We start from the raw sequence: 21068 nt of genomic DNA on the forward strand, positions 1-21068 counted from the left end.
ATGTCATCTCCAAAGCTTCTGCCACGGCGGATACTCCAAGTGCACATTCATTCAATCACTTTGCATTTGGTGGGGATGAAACCGCCCAAGAATCGGCAGTTCAGCTTAACTGACTGGACTAGAATCCTTAAGAGACATTGATTCGGAAGAGGTTGCGTTGTAACTATCACTATGTGGTCGGTACGATTTGCAGTTGAGACTTGCGGCTGAGAGCTTATTCTGGCAGACAGAACCTAGATCAATCAATGCGCTGGTGTGACAATATTGTTGGACAAGTGTGTGCGAGATCCTGTACATGGCAAGAACACCCGTCGAGCATGGTAAGAAGTTCTTGCTCATCCTTTATATCAATACTTCCTCGTTCATCAAGTGCATATATTTTGATCAGCAGGGAGCCACCTCAGCCATATCGCCATGCAAATATGCCGATCTCCTGCAATCCTGACTTGATCCCCTCCTTGTTAAATATGCCTCGAAAAACTCCGCGGTGCGCTTTTCAACCTAATTGACGGGTATCAAACAAGAAATGAATTAAGAAGGTCTTCGAGTAGTTGTTTGCACCATCTACGACCGTCTCACTCAAGAATCGTCAGTCAAATGCGCCGACTACCTCTTTGGTGCAGACGTTGGCCACGTAGCACGATTATTGGATTTCAAATTCGACAGCACGCCGAATGTAACAGACATCAGGCATTTGATGTACCAGGAACGATTGTCGGTAGATCAATGGGTTCTCAACCCAGGCTTGTTGCAATCGTACAGCGGCGAGTACCAACCTGTTGGCTGAAGGCTCGCACACGAATCAACGGCCGGATTGTATGCGCATATGAAGATCTGGAAGACTGTGGGCGTGTTTACTACTACCAGAGAGGAAGGAGCAAGACAACTCGCCAAGCTCTCAGAAGCATCAGCTGAGGGCAAACTTTACAGGGAAACAATAAGTAAGTACATCAATAATATTTAACTCGAGTTTCAAAGCCTGGGAGCAGCTTACAATCAGTGGTATGTCTCTACGGCAGTTTGCCTTGACGAGGAGCAGGGTGCCAGTCCCAAACTCGACGGGAATCCAAACACCGAACCCCCAATTTAGTACCTACCCATGAAGTCGACTTCTTCATGCGTAGCTTTATACGGTCGCCCGTGGGCATATGCCATCGACCCTGGATATCGCTGGGAAAGGGTTATTTTGCTTACTACTGGGAGTCGGCGGTGATGCCTAGAGGCAGGCAGCTGTGAACCTCGCCAAGCTACTGGTATCCCCATCTACATTTTTGGAGTTGGCTTCGATTGGACTGCATTAATGTAGATCGAGAATTGCTTATCAAGCGGGGTGTAGACGAAGAAGGTTGTGTATGAGCGTAAGCCGTTCGATTTGTGGCGTGGAGGTCAACAGGCATAACTCCCAACTGCAAAAGCAAACTTTTGTCTGTGTTAGATACAATCTTATCTAGAAGCGGGTTAATCTAACGGAGCGATAATCTTAGTCTACAGGTTAAGTTTCTATCAGAATAAACTTTTACAAGATCGTACATAGATCCTGTCGCCGTATCTTCTTCACTTGGACTGGCCCTAAACCCCCAAGTTGCTTGCCGATCGAATGGACAATCTAGTGAACCAAGCATCACACCCCGATATTTTCCTTGGTCACTGCCATCTACACTTGGTTCCTTAGTGAAAGTAGGCAGTATACGATAAGAGTCCTTGATGGGGTCAACCTTAGGTAAACTCGTCTTATACAAAGGGCTACAGGTACCTTCTTTAGATCGGCATCGAATTCATACTCTACATCAATATGACGCTTCAAGTGACTGATATTTCCTGACATGTGGTTACAATTGCTATTCTCGTGTTAACCAATATCCACTCCTGGCCGTCGAAGCTGGGAATCACATACACTTCCTTAAATTAATAATTCCAACCATGCCACAAGAATTGGCTTTTGCAAGTCCATCTTCAAGCAGCCACGGACTTGACGGCATCATCTCTTCTTAGATGTGCTGCTCCAACGACCGCCCCATCATCATCTACAAACGCTTTATCACCAAATGCCAATGCAATCTCTTCAAGCGTATGGCCAGCTGTCTCAACATAATAAAAGTATGCAAGTCCGACGGATATCAGGCAGAATCCCGCAATGATCACGTAGTAGTATCCTCCAATGCCGTCGAATGCGTCCGGGGCCGACATACCAATGGCAAAGTTGAAGAGCCAGTTGGAGCATGTAGCAAGGGCCATGCCTTTGCTTCGAGCACGCAGTGGGAAGACCTCGGCAGGTAGCAACCAAGGAATTGGGCCCCAGGTGAAGCCGTAGATAGCGTTGTAAATGACGACGAAAGCGTAGATGCCGTGCGCTCGTGTACTGGCGTTATGGATATGGGCTTCGGTAAAGGCACAAACAATGCAGAGGGCTATCGCCATAAGAATACCTATATCCGTATACCGTTAGCTTTGTTCAGAAGATGTCAAGGATATGTACTGACCACCCAGAATCAAGAGCGGGCGTCGCCCCCATCTATCAGCCAACCACCAAGTGAGGATAGTAGCAGAAACATACGGGATAGAGTTGGCAGCTGTGTAGAGCAAAGACTTTTCCTGGCTCATACCAGCCTTAGCGAGGGTTGTAGGTAGATAGAAGGAGATGACGTTGATGCCGTTGAGCTGAGCAAACATCTGTGCCGTGATGCCAACAATGGTACGTTTCCGGTAACGAGTAAACATCTCCCGCCAAGTTGACTGTTTTAAACTCGCTTCGTAGCACACAGCCTCTTTGATCTCCAACATAACCTGTTGAACATGCTCGGCCTGCGTATTTCCATCTGGAGTATGCAGATCTGCCACGGTTTGAAGACATTCTTTCGCAAAACCATTGCGTGCCAGCCACCGGGGAGTTTCGGGAAGAATAAACGATATGGAGAAGAGAATAAATGCAAGACCCATTTGGATAAAGTAGGGCCCCTGCCACGACTCGCTTTTGGGAATGAGATAGTAGAAGCCGAAGTCGACCCAGGTTGAAAGTGCGTAGCCACCAATAAGGAATGTGTATTCGACGCCGACCATGAGACCACGGCGATGTGGCGCGGCGATCTCAGTCTGAATGACAGGAACAGTCATGGAAAGGAAACCAACGCCCAAGCCCTGGAGAGTCCGACCGGCAACAAATGTCTTGAACCCAGGGGCGAAAGCTTGAATGAAGGCGGTGGCAAAGTAAATGAAACCGCCTAATCTCACACATCTCTTTCTTCCTATCACGTCGCCGAGACTGCCAGCAATTAGGGAGCCGAGAGCCGCCGAGACTTGAAGACATGCAACGAGGATGCCTGTGATTGAAGGATCGATATTCTCGCTCGTTCCGTCCGCGCCGCCGTATTCGGAGAAGAATCTCGCGAGGAACACTGGGTTGACCAGAAGACCGGCCACGATACCTATTTGTTATGTCACGATACAGTACATGCAAGGGTAAAAGGTTCAAGCTCACCCTGATCATAGCCAAACAAAGCATCTCCAAGACTTCCAAAAGCGCAAGTCATCCAGAGAAGAGGCTTGCCTTTGAAAGGATAGCGAGCATGAACGGTCTTTGGCTTCAGCTTGGACTCAAGCCACGAGACCTCGGCGATGGGAAGATCCTCGAGGTTGGCGCGAATTGAAGCATTTTCCATTAGAGTCGGAGACGGTGGCTTTTCCATGATGCTGAGTTCAAAGGCGAGAATCTTATCGTGATAAAAGAGAAGAGTAAGATGTGTACTCCAGATTTGTTCTCCGCAAAATGGAAAGTCTGGGGCCCCGGGTTATATACTTAAGCGTAGTAGTCCTCTCCCACATCATAATCATGACAGTCCCCATAACTCCGGATCAAACAAGGTTTGCCAGGAGCTAGAAGCATGGATTTCGTTGGAGCGTTGTGGGGAACCCACAGTACGACTCGCCATTTCTAATTTAGGCCCGGGTTTGCCGCTAGACACTTCGAGAGAGCCGTCGGAGTTGGATCGGACCCGGTAAACTAGCCAGTCAGTGGGCCCGTCTAAGAGAGATGACATCCGCCGGAACCGTAAACGTAGGTAATGGAAAATCACTCTGTGGTCAACTTCGGACTCTTAAATTCTGGTTTTTGAAGGCACTAGGCCAGGTATAGAATATGAATGTAATTTTGATGTTATTTGTTCACCATGTACCGAGTAGTGTTTTCTTCTCTTATTCAACCCGTCCATGTAGAGTCCCAAAGCCAGAACAGTCCATTCGCTCCATAGTCTACCCCATTCCCATGATGTTCCAGCGACTCGGTAGGCTCTTGCAAGCCACCGGGCGGGAGCCATATCTCCTGCTGAGGCTGCGTTACCGGTCCTTGCTGCGAAGCTTCATTTCTTGGGACCGACATGGAAATGGGTTGAATAGAATCGTCAAAGAATGGCGGAATAACTGGAATAAATGATGTTAGTGAGTTAGGAATACTGCCAGGTAAGAAGGGTGAGCTCACTCTGTTGCACCGACGCCAAACTTTCGTTCAATCGTTGCACAATGCTCAGATTTGATCCGGCTTGTATCCCGGTCCGTTGATCCGTGTTCAGCGCCGCTTCCAAAGGAAGGCGAAGAGTTTGCTCATGACTCGTTCGATGTAGAAGCGGATACTCCATGTGGCTGTTGATAGGCCCTGGCTTGGGTGGCGCCGGACCGAGCATGGCTTCTCCCTCCCGCCGAAGGAGAAGGAATATGAGATTTTTGAGTACAACACTGCTCTGGCTAGCCAACGCTGACCGCTGGCCTAGCCGCTCCTGCAGTCGAAATACTCGCGTGATGGTCCGCTTGACAGCTTGGGCAGGATCTGAAAGGGGATCAGAGAGGGCCACCAGAGTCAGCACAATTGCTGCGTGAAATAGGTTCATGGCCATAAACGCTACAAGGTGGCTGTCAGTGGCGAGATCGGTCAGGTATGGCAGTTCGGTGATTCGCGCAGTCCGAACTGCTGCGCTCCACCAATACTCAGAGCTTGCGTTGTCTTCGAATCTGGGCGACTGGCTATTCTGGGACGGAGAGTTGCTACTGTGCAGGGGTAAATGCTGCGCCATTGCCTGAGACAAAGGGGAGTCAGTGACGCTGCCGGGAGTCTGAGTAGACAGGTTCTCAATCTGACGAGCTAGAAACGGCCGGTGTAGAACAATCATCACGTTGTCAAAGGTCAACTGTAGCGAGAGAGACTGCAACTGATGGGCCCGGGTGCCCCACTCGGTAGTGCTTGGGTGATAGTCTCGGTTCAGGTCCAAAGACAAGAATGACGGCAAATCGCGTCGCCAAGCCAACAGCTTTTGCGTCACATCATTAACCAGCGACCGATACTCGCCGCCGAAATGCTGACCGGCTGACTGTACTGACAGAGAGCCGAATATTGTCTTCAAGGCAGCGGAAGCCACGAGGTACAGCGTGGTCAACTGGGTCTGGTACGGTGAATATCGCACACCGAGCGACCCTTGTTCGATGGACTCGGCCTTGAAGAAAGGAGACTCGATGAACTCAGCGGGCATCCCTACGTTGCAGTCTTCATCATTAATACTCAACGGTCGGCCGTATGATATGGAAGCAAACCTATATAGTCAGTGTTGCTCAGAGAGTGCGGGGTTTGATTTCGCACCTATCCCAGGTGTAGATGGTCCACCATACTCTTTTGCGCTCTTCGACATCATCGACGGATCCATGGGCCAGGTTACGATGCAAGCCCATAGCGTGCGATATCTTGATCGTTGCACCTAATAGGGCGAACGACAAGTTAGGCCGGCCATGGTAGACATGATGTGATCCCAGCAGGATTAGGGTCTGAACAGCGGCAATGGAGTGCTGGTCCATGATGTGAACAAGACGAGATTCAACAATCCTGAGCAGCTCATCGCTCCAGAGGCGCCATTCTTCGGCACCTTCTTGATCTGTCTTTTTTGACCTGTACCACGCTGCCATGCACAGCATGATTGAGAGTAATGTTAAGAACGGCGCCTCTGTGGGATACGCATAACCATCTTTGATAGACTCTATGCGCATGCGGAATCTAGGTTCGTATATTACCAGCGAGAACCAGTGGACAAATTCGAAATAATCTTCCAGTAGGGAATCAATATCATTCTGTTTGGGAAAGCGGCCACCCAGAATGCTGGATATCGGTAAGCGTTGCTCGCTAGACCTCATCAGAGGAGTCCTGGTACCGCATGCCCCGCCTGGAATAGCAGAACATTGTTGTTCATCAATGGTCTGACTTCCTAGTCTGTAGATCTAGCATGATGTGTGAATCGAGTTTAGGCAAGCGACGAGGGTGAAATCCCTACCTTTCGAGCAAAGCCCATGGCTGATTCGGACTCTCCATAATCTTGCGGTACCCACGGTCCGGGCGGCTCTGCTGGTTCCGCGATGATTTCATCCCCAAAGCCTTCAACAGAAGTGTTTTCACGGCTCGGTGAAGGACGTTGAGTGGGCGGCGCTGAAGTGGGCAGGGTATCGCTGCTGCTTTTAGATTGATTTCGTCTTTGATGTAATATCGTCAGAATTACCCCGGGGAATGAGGATTGCCATTGACGTACTGTCGAAGCCTCGCTCGAGTACGGCGACTGTTGGATTTGGTTCTGCCCTTAGGTGCCTCATCCAATGACGGTCGCTCGCATTCTACGTTGGCCCTTATGCAAAGGGAGCAAGGCCGGAAAGAATCACACTATCGATTATTACCTAATTAGCACTTCAAAATGAAAAAGGAAACATACTCTGCTTTTGTTCCGACGGCATCTACGACACGCACTGGAAACTCTCGTAGGAAGCTGACGGTTGGCGATCGGTACCGGGGAGCCCCTCGCCGGCGACGGTTCTGTGGAGTTCGGCATAGCAATAGTGATTGCTACCCCGCCAGGGGTTGGATGGAGAGTGTTACGGATTAACCACTACGGTTATTATTGCATCTTGGAGATGCGTAACCGATCGGAACCTGTTACACAAGGATGGAGATGTCGGTGTTGAAATACTACGGAACCGTGACCATGGCAAGGTTTTTCATATCTTGCTGACCTAGACCAGCTGGCAGCAGTAGCTTCCGGCGGTACAGCAAGTTTAAACGGCTGCCTGATCAAGCCAAAGCCGATTCGTTGTAACCTGCGGGGTATATATTTCACTACCTACCTCATATGGAGTTAGTGCCCCAGGCGAGCCAACCTAACGCATACACTTGGATACTCTAGGTATAGCGCTGCTACACAGTACAGTTCCGCCGGACAATACCATGACAGAGATGAATGAGAGAGAATGCGGAGAATGTTTTCGTGATAAGAAATCGCTGCTATGAGGGCTTGTTTCTACATATCAACTTTGGCTGCCACCGAGTTTGTACTAGAGGTGCTTATACTGCCCAATGCTCATAACCCCCTCGCTCCTTTAATCGGACCCCGGGTCGTCAACATCCTGACCTGTGCAAGGATCAAATACAACCTGCCGTTCCATAATTTTGTACCTGCCTGTCCATCAGAACCCGTTCCCTGATTATCCATCTCATCTGATATCTCGGGTTCCCAGCATTTCTGTTAAACCCTCATTCACTGCAAGTTTAGGGAAGTTGCCCAATGTCGCGTTTCTGCGGATAAGTGTTAGATGCCTCGATCCCAGTCGTACGTGAACGACTCGCAGTCGATGTATAACGCCTCGGCATCATTGCAAAGTCTGTTGCCACGATCATTTCGCCACTGCATCTGATAGCCTTTGTCAACTGGGAACTGGATGAAGTTGCTGCTGTCGGATGCCTTGTAAGAGAATTTCGAGATCCCGTTAAGGCCCCAGGCCGTCCTCAGGCATATTTTGTCAGACTGTACTCCCTGTCCTTGGATGATGCTTGCCAAGCTTCTTGTCTCCAAGTATACATATCCCTGGTCGCGGCGTAGCTTTGGGTAAAATGAGCCAGGCCAGCGACCTGGCCGTGTGCGAGACCTGCGAGATGCAGAACGAGGATCACGGTGCTTTTTTGGGTTCTGGAAACTCTCTGTATGAGGATATTTCCAACCATTTAGAGATTATCCCTTTGCAGCGGCTTGAACGCGAGGAGCCGTAGGTAATTCGGCCGTTTTGAGAGTGACCGATGCGAATCGCGAGGCTGGTAATTCCATCCCATTGTGTCCCGAGCACAGAACTTTGGAAATCATTAGCTCCCTACGGCCTAAAGCTTTCCGCGTCTGCTGGGTCTGGCTTTGTGTTTGTCAAGACCATGTTCCCAATACCGTCAGATCCAGGTTGTCCAATGATTGGCCACCCGTCAATTCGGTTGACAGGACGAAGAGTGGCGACACGCCCTGACCAGTCCCCGCTGCCGTGGTGAGTGAGAAACACCCACTTGCCGTTCGGGGTTTGGACGAAACCGCCCTGATTTGGTGCATTCCACTGCCATTGGGGATTAGATAGTTGGTGCTTCTCCAGGAATGGCCCATTGACCTATTCTTTGCCCTCTACATCATCAGATAGCGGCCGTTTCCAGAACTCTTGCTGTACATGTGGTAAAACCACCCATTGATTTTATAGAGCTTGTTCGCCTCTCTGCCCGACCCGCTATTGATCAATACACGGGTGTAGTTGATCAAGCCCTGGCCATCCGGGGTCATCTCGAACAACCACGTCTGGTAACCGTTTGCGAAATTCGTCCCGACGACATACACTTTTCCGTTATCGTCCCAAAAAAGCCAGAAATCTTCCTATCTGGCTAGCTTCTATATCTACACCAGCGAGGACCATGGGCCAGCAGGGTCTTTTGCCTTTGTCATGATACCCCTCCTGGGCTGTACCAAAGTATATCCAGAACATGCCATCGTGGTAGCGAATTGCCCCAGCCCAGACACTAAACCCGTAGCGATTCATCCTCTGCCAGCTAAGGTTAGAGCTCATCTGGGTAAGGTTCTGGATTGCGTGCCCTTCAATCTTCCAATTGACTGCATCTTTGGATCGCAAATTGACCATGCCAGAAGAGTACTGAAATGTAGAGGAGATTGCGCAGTAATCGCTACCCACGTGAAAAATATCAAGGTCACTGTAGTCGGCTGGAAGTATGGGGTTACGGTACTCAGAGTCTCCCAGCTCTCCCCAAGTTGTCCAGTTCCCCGAATCATTTGCTCCCGTTGCACCAAGTATATTGATATACATGTACAGATAAATACCTAACTATAATCTATCTAGTGTAAACTATATATACATACTAAGTCACTACTCCTGCCAACCCCGCAAATAGCTGCCGCACCAATAGCTTTACATACTTTACTTCTCCGCATGCTGGCTTTCTAGAAATCTAAAGCCGACTCCTGATTTCTCAGGTAATGCTAGCCAAGTTAGTAATACTCTTATTATTTTATTTATAAATGAAAACTTAATAAATAAGCTATATTACATTAACTAAGATTTATAGTAAAACTAAAGGTTTTTATAGTATTCAGTCATAGAGATTGTGAACCTTTTTGACTGGTGCCGTCTGTCTCGAGCAAAAGTCGCCGTGTCTGGAGCGGATGCGGTTTGCCCTGAATGCGCGCCAATCATAGCTCAACCGTGTACGGTATTTTCCAGATGATCTTCAATATCCGTACCTACAACAAGAGCAAGTGCCGTATTATCCGGGCTTTCGACAATGCGTCCCAATCAGCTGAATTGCGCTCAGACCTAAATTTCCCGCCGGTGCAAGCCTAAATAGCAAGCTACCAAGTATTAATACGACACTTTTGGTCATGCCCTCTACAAGTTCTCGTGAATGAATGCACAGCTCATCTCACATCAGCTGCTAGATACAAACCTCACTTGAGGACTGTTGACAAATATGACTTTCCGCAAAACTTCTTATCTTCTTTCTGGCCTCGCAGCAGCTGGTACTCGTGCCCTCTCTGGGCCGTGTGATATCTATGCTGACGGGGGAACTCCTTGTGTTGCTGCCTTCGGAACCACGAGAGCATTATACGGGTCGTACAGTGGTCCGCTCTATCAACTCCAGCGTGGTTCCGACGGCCAAACCACCAATATTGTCCCAACAAGTCCTGGTGGCGTGGCAGACGTCTCGGTGCAGGATACGTTCTGTGCCAACACCACCTGTACCATTCCCATCATTTATGACCAGTCTGGCAAGGGGAACCATCTCACCAGGGCACCTCCTGGTGGTGGTTCTAAGGGCCCTGCGCCCGGACAGTATGATGATCTCGCGGCGGCTTACGGTGCTCCGGTGCTTGTAAACGGGAAAAAAGCATATGGAATCTTTGTTCATTCTACAGTTGGTTACAGGAATGACAAAACCAATGGCGTTGCTGTTAAGAACGAGGCTGAGGGCTTGTATGCCATCTTTGATGGAACTCATTACAATGATAAGTGCTGCTTCGATTTTGGCAACGCCGAAACTACGAATCACGCCGATGACAACGGATCCATGGAGGCCATCTATTTCGGCGATGACACCGAATGGGGTTCTGGTGCTGGTTCTGGGCCGTGGGTTATGGCCGATATGGAAAATGGCCTGTTCTCAGGCCAAGGTGCTGGCTACAACCCAGGAGACCCGACTATCGAATCACGATTTGTGACTGCGTTTCTCAAAGGTAACTCGACAAACTTGTGGGCTCTTCGCGGGGGCAATGAAACGGCAAAATCTCTATCTACCTACTATAGCGGACCTCGCCCTAATGGTTACTATCCCATGGACAAACAGGGCGCGATCGTTCTTGGTATCGGAGGAGACAACGGTAACCTGGACCAGGGAACTTGGTACGAAGGGGTTCTTACTTCAGGCTATCCATCTGATGAGACCGAGGATGCAGTTCAGGCCAATATTGAGAAAGCTGGATTCACTGCAACGTCTTTGGCAAATGGCCCACCACTCCATCTTGGGTCAACTATCACGATCAAGGCCACGACTCCTGGTTTCACAAACCGATACTTGGCCCATGATGACTCCACTGTTAATACACAAGTTATTACCTCCTCTAGCGATACATCCACGAAGCAAAAGGGCAGCTGGATTGTTCGACAAGGTCTTGTCACCTCCGCCCTGGGCTGTGTATCTCTTGAGTCCGTCGACACTCCCGGTTCTTTCATTCGCCATAGTGGCTTCAAACTCTACATCAATGCGAACGATGGAAGTAAGCAATTTTCGGAGGACGCCACTTGGTGCCCGCAGCAGAGTTTTGATAGCACAGGATCCAACGCTTTGAGATCTTGGAGTTACCCTACTCGGTACTTCCGACACTACGATAACACTGGCTATGCAGCAATGGATGGTGGATGGGAGGCTTTTGATGCCAGTACTGACTTTACTGACGATGCTAGCTGGGTTATTAGTAGCTTGTTCCAGAATTGATTGCAGTGTCTTGGGTCGAAAGAAGATGCGGTATTTATAAGAATCCAGGAGCCAGCCGTTATTTGAATGGAAGGGTGTATTACATACTATTTCTTAGTGCAATATCCAGCTTTTTATTTTCTGTAGTTGCAAAACTACCAGTAGATCAATCAATCATTTCGCCCGTTATAATTGCAGGCCATTCTCTTCTAAGACTCCAATCTTGGTACCTTTGGCAGCCAGGGTGAAGAGCTCTCTCATCACGCCCCATGGAGGAGTCTTCCGTGGAGGAACAGGCAACTAAGAAGCCGAAGTCACTGCGTTGGCCGCCTCAGCTAGTATCTCCAAAACGTGGATGTTCTACCTACAAAGTCTAGATCAAAGTCTTCCGTAAAGGATTCCTATTTGTACAATATAGTTATTAAAGCATAAGGTCTTTAAAGTATTGCTACACCGTTCGTGGTATTATCCACAGACAATACAGTGATAAGGAAGCTGAGACTACCCTGACTACCTTGCTGGTTCTGATCTTTCGTTTCCACTCCAACGGCCGCGACCGGCGTATCAAACGGGCTAAGATCGACATCGCTTTCGTTAGGTCTGACCAAATTGGAAAAAACGACCCCGAGGTGGCGCTGGTCTACCCCGACGGCAGTCTCGCTCTTTTTCCAACCAAACGAACCGAAACAATCTGCAACAGAGGTGCGCTAACAGCCACAACTGGTTTGGTGGCTGCAGCTGAAGTTGGAGCTGAGCTGTCACGAGAAAAGACAAGTTGAAAGCATGGAACATGTGTTTGGTGACGTGTATACGAGCGCGGAACGCAATGTCTAGGATAAAGCAGCAAAGGATTAATGAGACTGATTGGCTGTTGGGACTTGGAGCATCATGCAAGATGAAGGTTTAAGAAATGGCAAGATAGATGGTTATCTAGATTTATGCACACCTGACTTGTATTCTTGCCGTGCCAAGGCTTTCATGCTTGTGCATTTAATGTGCAATCCCGGTAATGGGCCTCAAAATGTGCGGCAATATTGGGAGGCCTCAATATTTGAGACATGATCTGACTAGAGTATGCACGCTAAAGCTCAGGTGAACAAAACATGCATTCTACGGAGTACAGCCAGAACGCCTCAGCACGCATGCCAAGTTTGGACAGCCTCGACAGCCTCAATATTGGTCCTACAGATAATTTAACATAAAGATATTTATAATAGGCAGAGGCATATTAAAAGCGTAATTATTGCTATATATATAAGAATATTCAATTAATAAACTAAGTTATGTAATTAAAAGTAGGAATGTCTTAACATATTTAAAAGGCTGTTGGCTAAAAATCTCTCTTATTGAATTATTTTATTTAATTATACCCTCCTTAACCATTAAGTATACAGCTATGTGATAAATCAAGAATTTTTGCTCTTGTCACTTTATAACAACAGAGAATGAAGCATGTATAAACAGCTCTCTAATTAGACGACTAATTAAACGCCCTTCGAGCTAAAGCAGGCACCGGCTTTTCAAATAGCGCAATCGGGCTTAATTCCATTGGGGTTTTGTGATCGCTGCCGCTCGGACCGTGGCGGAACGAGCCGGGCCCCGCTCTCTTCCTTCTCGCTTACGACTAGAAATTCCAGCAAGCAAGACCTTCATTGGCTCTAGGGCGATATCGGGCACCCGGGAGGCAGTGAACTTGGCCTTGATGTGATTACCATCCCATATTGCTATGAAACTCATTACTACCCTATTTATGCCTGGCGACTTCACATTTGCCTTCTCTCTGATGAATTCTTTTCTGTTCCTCGTATTGCCAGCGTTTGTTCCTTGAGGAAACAACCTCCATATAATTGTTCACAATGGCGGCAGTAAGACTCTCTTGATCACGCGCATGGATAAGCAATGCTAACGGCGCCGCCCAAGTGGGATCCTCCCTTCAATGAGATAGTATTCCGTGAGCTCAGTGACAGCAGCTATCGCCTGTTCTCCTCAGATCGAGTAGAACAAGCAGCTGGAGCAGATACCACGCCGTCCATGCATAACCGAGCACTACCTCTGGCCCAGATTCCTTTGTCATTCGAACCACTTTTTCCCGCATCATATCGCACGAAGAATGCCACAAGGAAACCTTTTATTGTCTCAGCCAGCTGTGCAAGTGCCAAGACCGACTTGAGCGTTGAAAAGCTGAATGAAATTCATGGCTGGCTCTGGCTTGCTGGACGACCGATGCCTCCTCGGCCGTTAAACTACCAGCAAGCTTCATCCCGCGAGATTATTCTCAATGAGAATGCGGGTATGCACCTTGTCTGGGACGTCTCCCGGCGAATATTCCTAAAACCATTGCCACGTTATCTTTTAAGTCACAAATTTTGGCAAGACAACCTTGCGACCGACCATGAGTTCTACAAGAGCGCGTTCGGCTTTATGCTGTCCTATGCTGCCTTGATTCAGTACGAGAGCGACTTCTTTATTGCTAAGGAAAAGCATTTGATACCAGAGAACTTGACATGGGAATCATGGATTGACTTGGTGAATCAATTACTCAACCGCGAAGCTGACAACAGAGTCAACCCTCGCTATAGATATGGCGAGCTTAGGCTGTCTCGCCTGAATAAAATACTTTGGATGCACGGTTACTTCAGAGGATATAGTTTCCGTTACCAAACATATGGAGAATTGCTCACAGCGAATCTAGCACCAATTGCAGCGGCGACTGTGTATATTGCCTTGGTGTTGACGGCCATGCAGGTTGGGTTGGCCACTCCTCAACTGGCGGACAACGACGCATTTCAAAGAGTGTCCTATGGATTTGCGGTATTTTCAATTCTTGCTCCAGCAGGACTTACCTTGTTCATTGTTCTGATACTTGTACTTTTCTTTTTCTACAATTCGGCAGCTACAGTAATTTTCAGGCGAAAAGCTAGGGGGTAGTGAGAGAGAAAGACATTAATGGAGATGTAACCAAGGCGTTGACCAAGGCCGAGGTGCAACCCCCACCGTCGACTTTTTCACTGCAGGTTTAGCGCCTGATTCTCTCTGCCCTAAACCTGCTACTTATGCCAGATTAGATTAAAATCATCTATACTTGAATGTGTACTGGCCCGTTCTTTTACATCACGACCTCGAGCTCAAAATGCTCGTTAGCACTATGCTACGTTACACTTTCCCCATTTCTCACGCATACACTGGCACTGCACTTTAGGCCCCCAAGACACCACATAGCGACACCCTGTTATCGGGCAGTTATCCTAGAAAGTCATGCCAACCTCCATGGATTGTTCAGCTACCAAGACCCCGCACCGCCTAGACTTTTCTACCCAGTAACTCGCCTCCTGCTTTGCATCAAGGCGCTTACACTCTAGCCCCTGTATTTTTGCTAGCAGGGTACTTTATTCCAGAGGCTCTAGATATATATATTAAGAAGGAACTTTTAGAACACTTTATATATATAATTAAATAAATACATAGTACCTTTTAGTATATTATCTATTTATTGATGTATTCAAAAGTCTATTAATAGCTGTTTCTTAGAACTATATATATACCCTATCTACTTAAGTTAGGGTTGTATGCGCTAACACAAATACAGGGGCTGTACCGTATGAGGCTTGCACCCCCGCTCTTCCTTCCGCACCCATCACATGCGTGGTAATGTGGCTTTGCATAGCTGCCCATTTCAACGCATGTCGCTGGCAAGGCAGCAATCTTCCAACACAAAATATCTCCGCCATTTCCGAATAGTAGTAGTGACTAAGTTGCTACCAATTCAATATCTTACTATTGGCCATTTCTGAGCAGAATCTCTCACTCTTTTCTGCCCATCCTATGAAAACGCTCTTCAATTCTGTGTGTGTAGGCCTGTTTCTATCACTGCGATGCCTGTGACTACGACATCTCGAACGCAAGCCGTCAACCGACCGCGCGCCGTTGAATTCAACCTCGTTGACCCGCCTGATAAGATCACACCTGAAACAGACACGGGTATCGACATCATTGCCATTCATGGTCTTGATACAAAGTCGCCCGAGACCTGGGCATACAAGACGCCAGATGGGCAACAGGTCAACTGGCTGGTCGACGGAAATATGCTTTCCAGAGAGGTTCCAGGTACTCGCATCTATACATGCAACTGGCCCGCTGCCATGTTTGAAATGAACGACTCGGTGCCTTTTGGAATCGAAGAGCTTGCCGCATCCCTCCTTCATGGCCTTCTTGGCTTGGTCTCAAATAGAGATCGAAAACTTTTCTTCATCGCCTCATGTCTCGGAGGAGTCATCCTAATGCAGACTCTTGTTATGGCAAAGGACAGTTACACGGCTATTCAAGAAGCCACGCGTGGAATCATCTTCCTCGCAACGCCATTCCGAGGCACTTCATTTGAAGACATAGCAGTTTGGGCACAGCCAGGTCTAAGCGCTTTGGCATCCATCCGAAACCAACGATTAACTGGGCTGCTTGATTGGGTCAAGGCACCGGAGTCTAAACTTGTGCATCTTGTATGCGAGTTCTCACGACTTTGCGTCAAGCACCGTGAGGAGGACTTTAAAGTGGCTACTTTCTATGAAAAACGGTACACACTCCTCACAGCCAAGGTTCCATTCCTTTCGCGGTTGTTGCCTTATGAAAGGAAACTGGTGAGAGAACACAAACAACTGCCAACTATTCGTTGTGTTAATCTATTCGTTAGCTCGTCAACATGGATTCTGCAACACTGGACTGCGTCCCAATCCGACTTGCTCTCGACCGGCCCCATATACTGATGAATAAATTTTGCGCCGAGGAGGCAGACTACCGACAGGTTGTGGAGACTGTACGAGGCTTTCTCGATGTGATACGGACTGGGACACTTCTTGAACAAGCCGACGCTTGGATACGTGAAAGATGCTACACCGAAGACAGGCTCAAAGTTGAGCGGCTCTCGGGAGACCCTGTCGACAAGCATCAATCCTACATCAACCTCGCCATTGTGAAGCAGCCTGAGAGGGGTGTTTCTGGTCCAGACCGCCTGGATGAGAAAGGTTCGTTGTCGCCCTTCACGCTTCTCGGGCGACAAAAGCTCGAGGTGGCAGCACGCCAAGACGAGATTAGCTTGACAAAGATTTTCGACCAGCGCAAAAACTCTGATGGTACCCACATCTTGCCTCGAAGGATTCTGATCCGTGGACGTGCCGGCATCGGTAAGACCACTTTGTGCAGGAAGATGATCCATGATTTCATGAGAAATGGTATGTGGAACAGCTTGTTCGACCGTGCGCTCTGGATTCCTCTTCGAAATTTGAAACAGCGGCCAAGTGCGGGATATAATCTCAGTAAGCTCTTCGACCATGAGTTTTTCCATTCTTCGAACGAGTATGGGGTTGGTGGTATCAAGCTCTTCTCCCGAGAATTACACAAGGCACTGAAGCACAATCGAACACTTTTCATCCTCGACGGTTGGGATGAAGTCGTTAATCTGAGTCGGTCTGGTGATATGTCCGTCTTTCTCTTAGACCTAGTCAAGCAGCCCAACGTGATTATCATGTCGCGGCCATCTGCGAGTCTTCCGCATGGCGTCAAAGTTGACCTTGAGCTAGAGACTATCGGATTCAAACCGGAGCAGATGGACGACTACATAGAGAAGGTTCACAAGAAGAATGTGCATGAGCTCAAGGGATTTCCCGAGAGCCATGAGCTAGTTCGAGGCCTTGTTCGGATACCGATACAGCTGGATGCTTTCTGCTACTGCTGGGACGACATCAAGTCTGACAGAACTGAGAATCCAGACACAATGACGACACTCTATCAAGCTATCCAGACGAGCTTGTGGAAGAAGGATGCTGAGAGACTTGCAAAAGTCGAGACCCAATCTTTACGTACCGCCGGCCAAAGGCAGATCGAAAAGGAGGTTAAAGAACAGTTGCAGTTCTTGGAGTACCTAGGCTTTTCTGGCCTGGCAACCGATCGGATAGAGTTCAGCCAAAGTGACAGAAACATTGCTAATGACCATTCCAACCTCCTTCTGAACCTAGACGATAGCCTGCCCTGCCTCTCGTTTCTGCGGACCTCAGACCCATCAGCCCGGCCAAACTATCAACTCTACTACTTCATACACTTGACCTTTCAGGAGTACTTTGCAGCACGATATTTCGTGAGACATTGGAAAGAGCGAATTATGAAGTATACAGTGTTTGGTGAGAAGAAAATCAGCACGACTTGCCCTCTAAAATTTCTGCAATCTCACAAGTACGATGGGCGATACAACATTATGTGGCACTTCGTGGCTGGCCTATTACATGAACAAGGTCAGGGGTTTGAACTACTCGAGGCGATTGAAGAAGAACCGTTGGATCTTTTAGGACCCTCTCATCAACGATTGATTATGCACTGCTTAAGCGAAATCCCACGTTCTGAAACCGAACCTCAGCCCTACCGAGCCCGTCTCGAGAAAACCTTATCGGATTGGCTTCTGTTTGAATGTGATCTCAAAGAAAGTACTAGCCTGGCCATTGAAGCCGAGTTTCCCGATAGTTCACTGCAAATTGCACTTCAACAAGGACAAGTAAAAGCCAAATGCATTATCCTCCGATCGGTCAGGAAACGGGTCTTGTCCCAGGAACTGTTAGGAATTATAATATCGTTCATTGGACAAGACGATTCGGAATTGACTTATAGCGCCATAGCAGCCTTGGAACAAGTGTCTACATTACGAGAAACACATGTTCATATCCTTCTTGGACTTCTGCGCGGCAATGAATACCACCATAACCGGATCATGGACATACTGATAAATCAGTCTATTTTGTCTGATGAGCATATCGATGCTCTTGTTGAAAGCTTCGCGAAACGCATGATTTCAATCCGGCGTGGAGGCCGGGTCGGTGGTGTCTTCTATGGTCTGTCAACAATGCGCAAGCCGTTTGCTAAGGCTTTCGTCAAGTGGCTAATGAGCACTGAGACCCAAGATCACAGGATCAAGGACCGTTACCTCCATCAAGTCTTACCTGAAGTTGTCATCGAAGTTATTACTGAGCAGCTTGACGATCAAGATCCCAACATACAAATGGCCGTGCTAAAAGCTCTCCGGTATTATGATGCTCAATTACCCGCAGCCAATATCGAGGCCATCACCAAGAAGCTCGAAAAAGAGACAGATCCTGATTTACGAAAGGCTGCGCTAGAATCACTGAGGAATCAGTCATCGTTAACTCTAACAAATATGAGGGTTATTTTAAAGCAGCTTCAAGATCCAAATTATGATATACAAGAAGCTGCATTGGTGCTCTTGGCAACACAGTCAGCATTATGCCAATCAGCGATTGATGCTATTATCAAGCACCTCAAGAGGCTAGAGCCTGGTGCTCAAGATGCTATATTGGAATCGCTACGATATCAGTCAATATCTTGCACTGAACTTCTTCTAGCTATCACAGAACATCTTGACGATTCACAGCCCAACATACAAGCTGCCGTGATAAAGGTCCTCGAGGGTCAATCAAATTTACCTCAAGCAACGATTGAGGCTATAACAGCACAACTTGAGATTCCAGAACCCGAAGTGCAAAAGGCCGCGCTAGAAGCCCTCTGGTATCAGCCAGATTTGCCTCAAGTAACGATTGAGGCTATAACAGCACGACTTGAGATCCCAGAACCAGAAGTGCAAAAGGCCGCGCTGGAAGCCCTCGAGCATCGATCAAACTTGCCTCAAGCAACGATTGAGGCTATAACAGCGCGACTTGGGATCCCAGAACCCAAAGTGCAAAAGGCCGCGCTAGAAGCCCTCTGGTGTCAGCCAGATTTGCCTCAAGCAACGATTGAGGCTATCACAGCACAACTTGAGATCCCAGAACCCAAAGTGCAAAAGGCCGCGCTAGTAGCCCTCAAACTTCAATCAAACTTGCCTCGAGCAACATTTGAGGCTATGACAGCGCGACTCAAGGACCCCGATCGTGAGGTACAAAAGGCCGCACTGGAAGCCCTGCCAGAGCAATCGGAGTTGCCCCAGGCAACAGTTGATATCGTTGTTGATTTACTATCTGAGAATGTCTGGCATGTGCAGACGACGGCTCTAAATGTCTTGCAGAATCAAGAAGCGCTACCAAAAGCAATAGTTGATGAGATCACCAGGTATCTTCATGACCCACATGACTATGTACGGCGAGAGGCCGTGAAAGCCTTGGGCGCTCACTCACCACTCCCTAAGTCAGTTCTTGACACTATTTCTGATCTACTCAAGGATAAGGATATTCTTGTCCGACAGGCGGCTGAAGGTGTCTTAGAGCAGCCAGTCTTGCCTAAGGTCCTCATTGATGCTATTATACGACGGATTGAAGATACAGCGGAGAGCAGCCATCAGGCTATCACGAGCGTTTTAGAGGGCAAAACAGATCTACCTCAAATGACGGTTCAGATTCTTGATCAACGGCTTAAAGACGCATCAACAGACTTCTCAGAGGCTTCTCTCATTGCCCTCATGAGTCAGAAGACATTACCTGAATCTGTAATCAACTCCATCGCCAGAGAGGTTAACTATCTAGATCCACGCATACGAAGGGGAATATTAGAGGCCATTAAAGTCCAGCGAGACCTACCCCAAGGCATTATTGAGGCTGTTGTAATACAGCTTGGAGCTGCAGAATCTGCTGTACGAAATGCCGCGCTAGACGTGTTGAAAATGCAGTCTGAAATACTTCCAGCAGCTGCGGAGGCTATTACTGAGCTGCTCAAGAACCCTGACACTGAGATGCAAAAGGCAGCGTTAGAGGCCTTCAAGCATCGGAGCCGGTCAGCACTGCCAGCAGAAACGATCGAGATTGTTACTGAGCTGCTGGAGAATCCCGATAAGGGCATATGTGCCTCTGCACTTGAGGTCTTGGCAAATCAGTTCGTGTTGTCTCAAGAAGCCGTTGCTGCCATTATCCATCGGCTTGAGAAAACTGAAGGCTATGATCAAGAGAGGCTATATAGGGTTTTGAAGCAACAGCCAGCGTTTGTGAAAGCAGCTACAGGCATGTTTGCTGACCCTACGTATACTGATGAGGGTACTGCTACTGGTCTTGGGGCTACCGCGCATCCGACGGATCGAACTCTGAAATGCGTGTGTGAGATCATGATTCATCAAGGCTTTGAAGAGTCACTGAGTCTTCATATTCGTGACAATACGGTCTGGGTCGATGACAGAAGTGGTCAGAGGAGCTTTAATCTCGGTGCGAACGTTGATCGTTTCAGAAGCTCTATTGCAACTTTTCGGCCAGATGGTTATCCCTTATAGAGCTATTCAGTATCTACTATAGATTATAATAGAATTAGTACTTAGTCTTTTATTAGGGCGTTATTTAAGTTAAATAAACACTTCAAATTAATAATAATATAAATTAGTTATAAGTAGTATATAAGTTATTTTTTAAGTTTAACTTAATAATAATAAGCTTAATTATTACTTTATATTATTTTAAAAACTATAGTCTATATTATTTATATCTTAATCTTTCAGTTTATAAACAGGTAGTTATATACAGTTACAATTTAATTTCCTTATATTATAGTATTATAAGATAGTATATTAATCGCTGTATTGATAGCTTTTATTAAAAGATAAAATCCAGTACTTTAATATTAAAAATATTTAAATAAGAGTTAATATATCCTTCTATTATTTAATTTAATAATTAAGATAGATATTAAAGGAATGTAATATATATATATAGGTGAATATTAAGTGAACAGTTTCATGCCAAGTTAACCTCTAGGTCTCAATTTGTTTATGGCCCGATCAATCTTAGCGAACTATAGTCTC

The 21068-nt window shown here is 47.5% G+C and overlaps 5 protein-coding genes across 5 annotated transcripts; 3 read left to right on the plus strand and 2 right to left on the minus strand.

Annotated features, from left to right (window-relative positions):
* Nucleotides 1-1953: 1953 nt before the first annotated feature.
* On the minus strand, nucleotides 1954-3683 carry FPRO_15942 (putative MFS sugar transporter; the record flags this gene model as incomplete). The annotated part of the gene is made up of 3 exons (XM_031224866.1): nucleotides 1954-2426; nucleotides 2481-3422; nucleotides 3476-3683. The coding sequence occupies 3 exons, from the start codon at nucleotides 3681-3683 to the stop codon at nucleotides 1954-1956; spliced, it is 1623 nt and encodes a 540-aa protein (XP_031090083.1).
* Nucleotides 3684-4192: 509 nt separating this feature from the next.
* FPRO_15943 (uncharacterized protein) lies at nucleotides 4193-6848 on the minus strand (the record flags this gene model as incomplete). The annotated part of the gene is made up of 6 exons (XM_031224867.1): nucleotides 4193-4413; nucleotides 4472-5574; nucleotides 5621-6249; nucleotides 6303-6498; nucleotides 6555-6682; nucleotides 6732-6848. 6 exons carry the CDS (start codon nucleotides 6846-6848, stop codon nucleotides 4193-4195), a joined length of 2394 nt encoding a protein of 797 aa, XP_031090084.1.
* Nucleotides 6849-9799: 2951 nt separating this feature from the next.
* On the plus strand, nucleotides 9800-11320 carry FPRO_15944 (putative alpha-L-arabinofuranosidase; the record flags this gene model as incomplete). The annotated part of the gene is made up of 1 exon (XM_031224868.1): nucleotides 9800-11320. The coding sequence occupies one exon, from the start codon at nucleotides 9800-9802 to the stop codon at nucleotides 11318-11320; it is 1521 nt and encodes a 506-aa protein (XP_031090085.1).
* Nucleotides 11321-13155: 1835 nt separating this feature from the next.
* FPRO_15945 (uncharacterized protein) lies at nucleotides 13156-14227 on the plus strand (the record flags this gene model as incomplete). The annotated part of the gene is made up of 2 exons (XM_031224870.1): nucleotides 13156-13164; nucleotides 13220-14227. 2 exons carry the CDS (start codon nucleotides 13156-13158, stop codon nucleotides 14225-14227), a joined length of 1017 nt encoding a protein of 338 aa, XP_031090086.1.
* Nucleotides 14228-15171: 944 nt separating this feature from the next.
* FPRO_15946 (uncharacterized protein) lies at nucleotides 15172-20543 on the plus strand (the record flags this gene model as incomplete). The annotated part of the gene is made up of 2 exons (XM_031224871.1): nucleotides 15172-15930; nucleotides 15984-20543. The coding sequence occupies 2 exons, from the start codon at nucleotides 15172-15174 to the stop codon at nucleotides 20541-20543; spliced, it is 5319 nt and encodes a 1772-aa protein (XP_031090087.1).
* Nucleotides 20544-21068: the final 525 nt, after the last annotated feature.

The sequence above is a fragment of the Fusarium proliferatum genome (genome assembly GCF_900067095.1).
Source record: "Fusarium proliferatum ET1 genome assembly, contig: FPRO_scaffold017, whole genome shotgun sequence".
Taxonomy (NCBI): domain Eukaryota; kingdom Fungi; phylum Ascomycota; class Sordariomycetes; order Hypocreales; family Nectriaceae; genus Fusarium; species Fusarium proliferatum.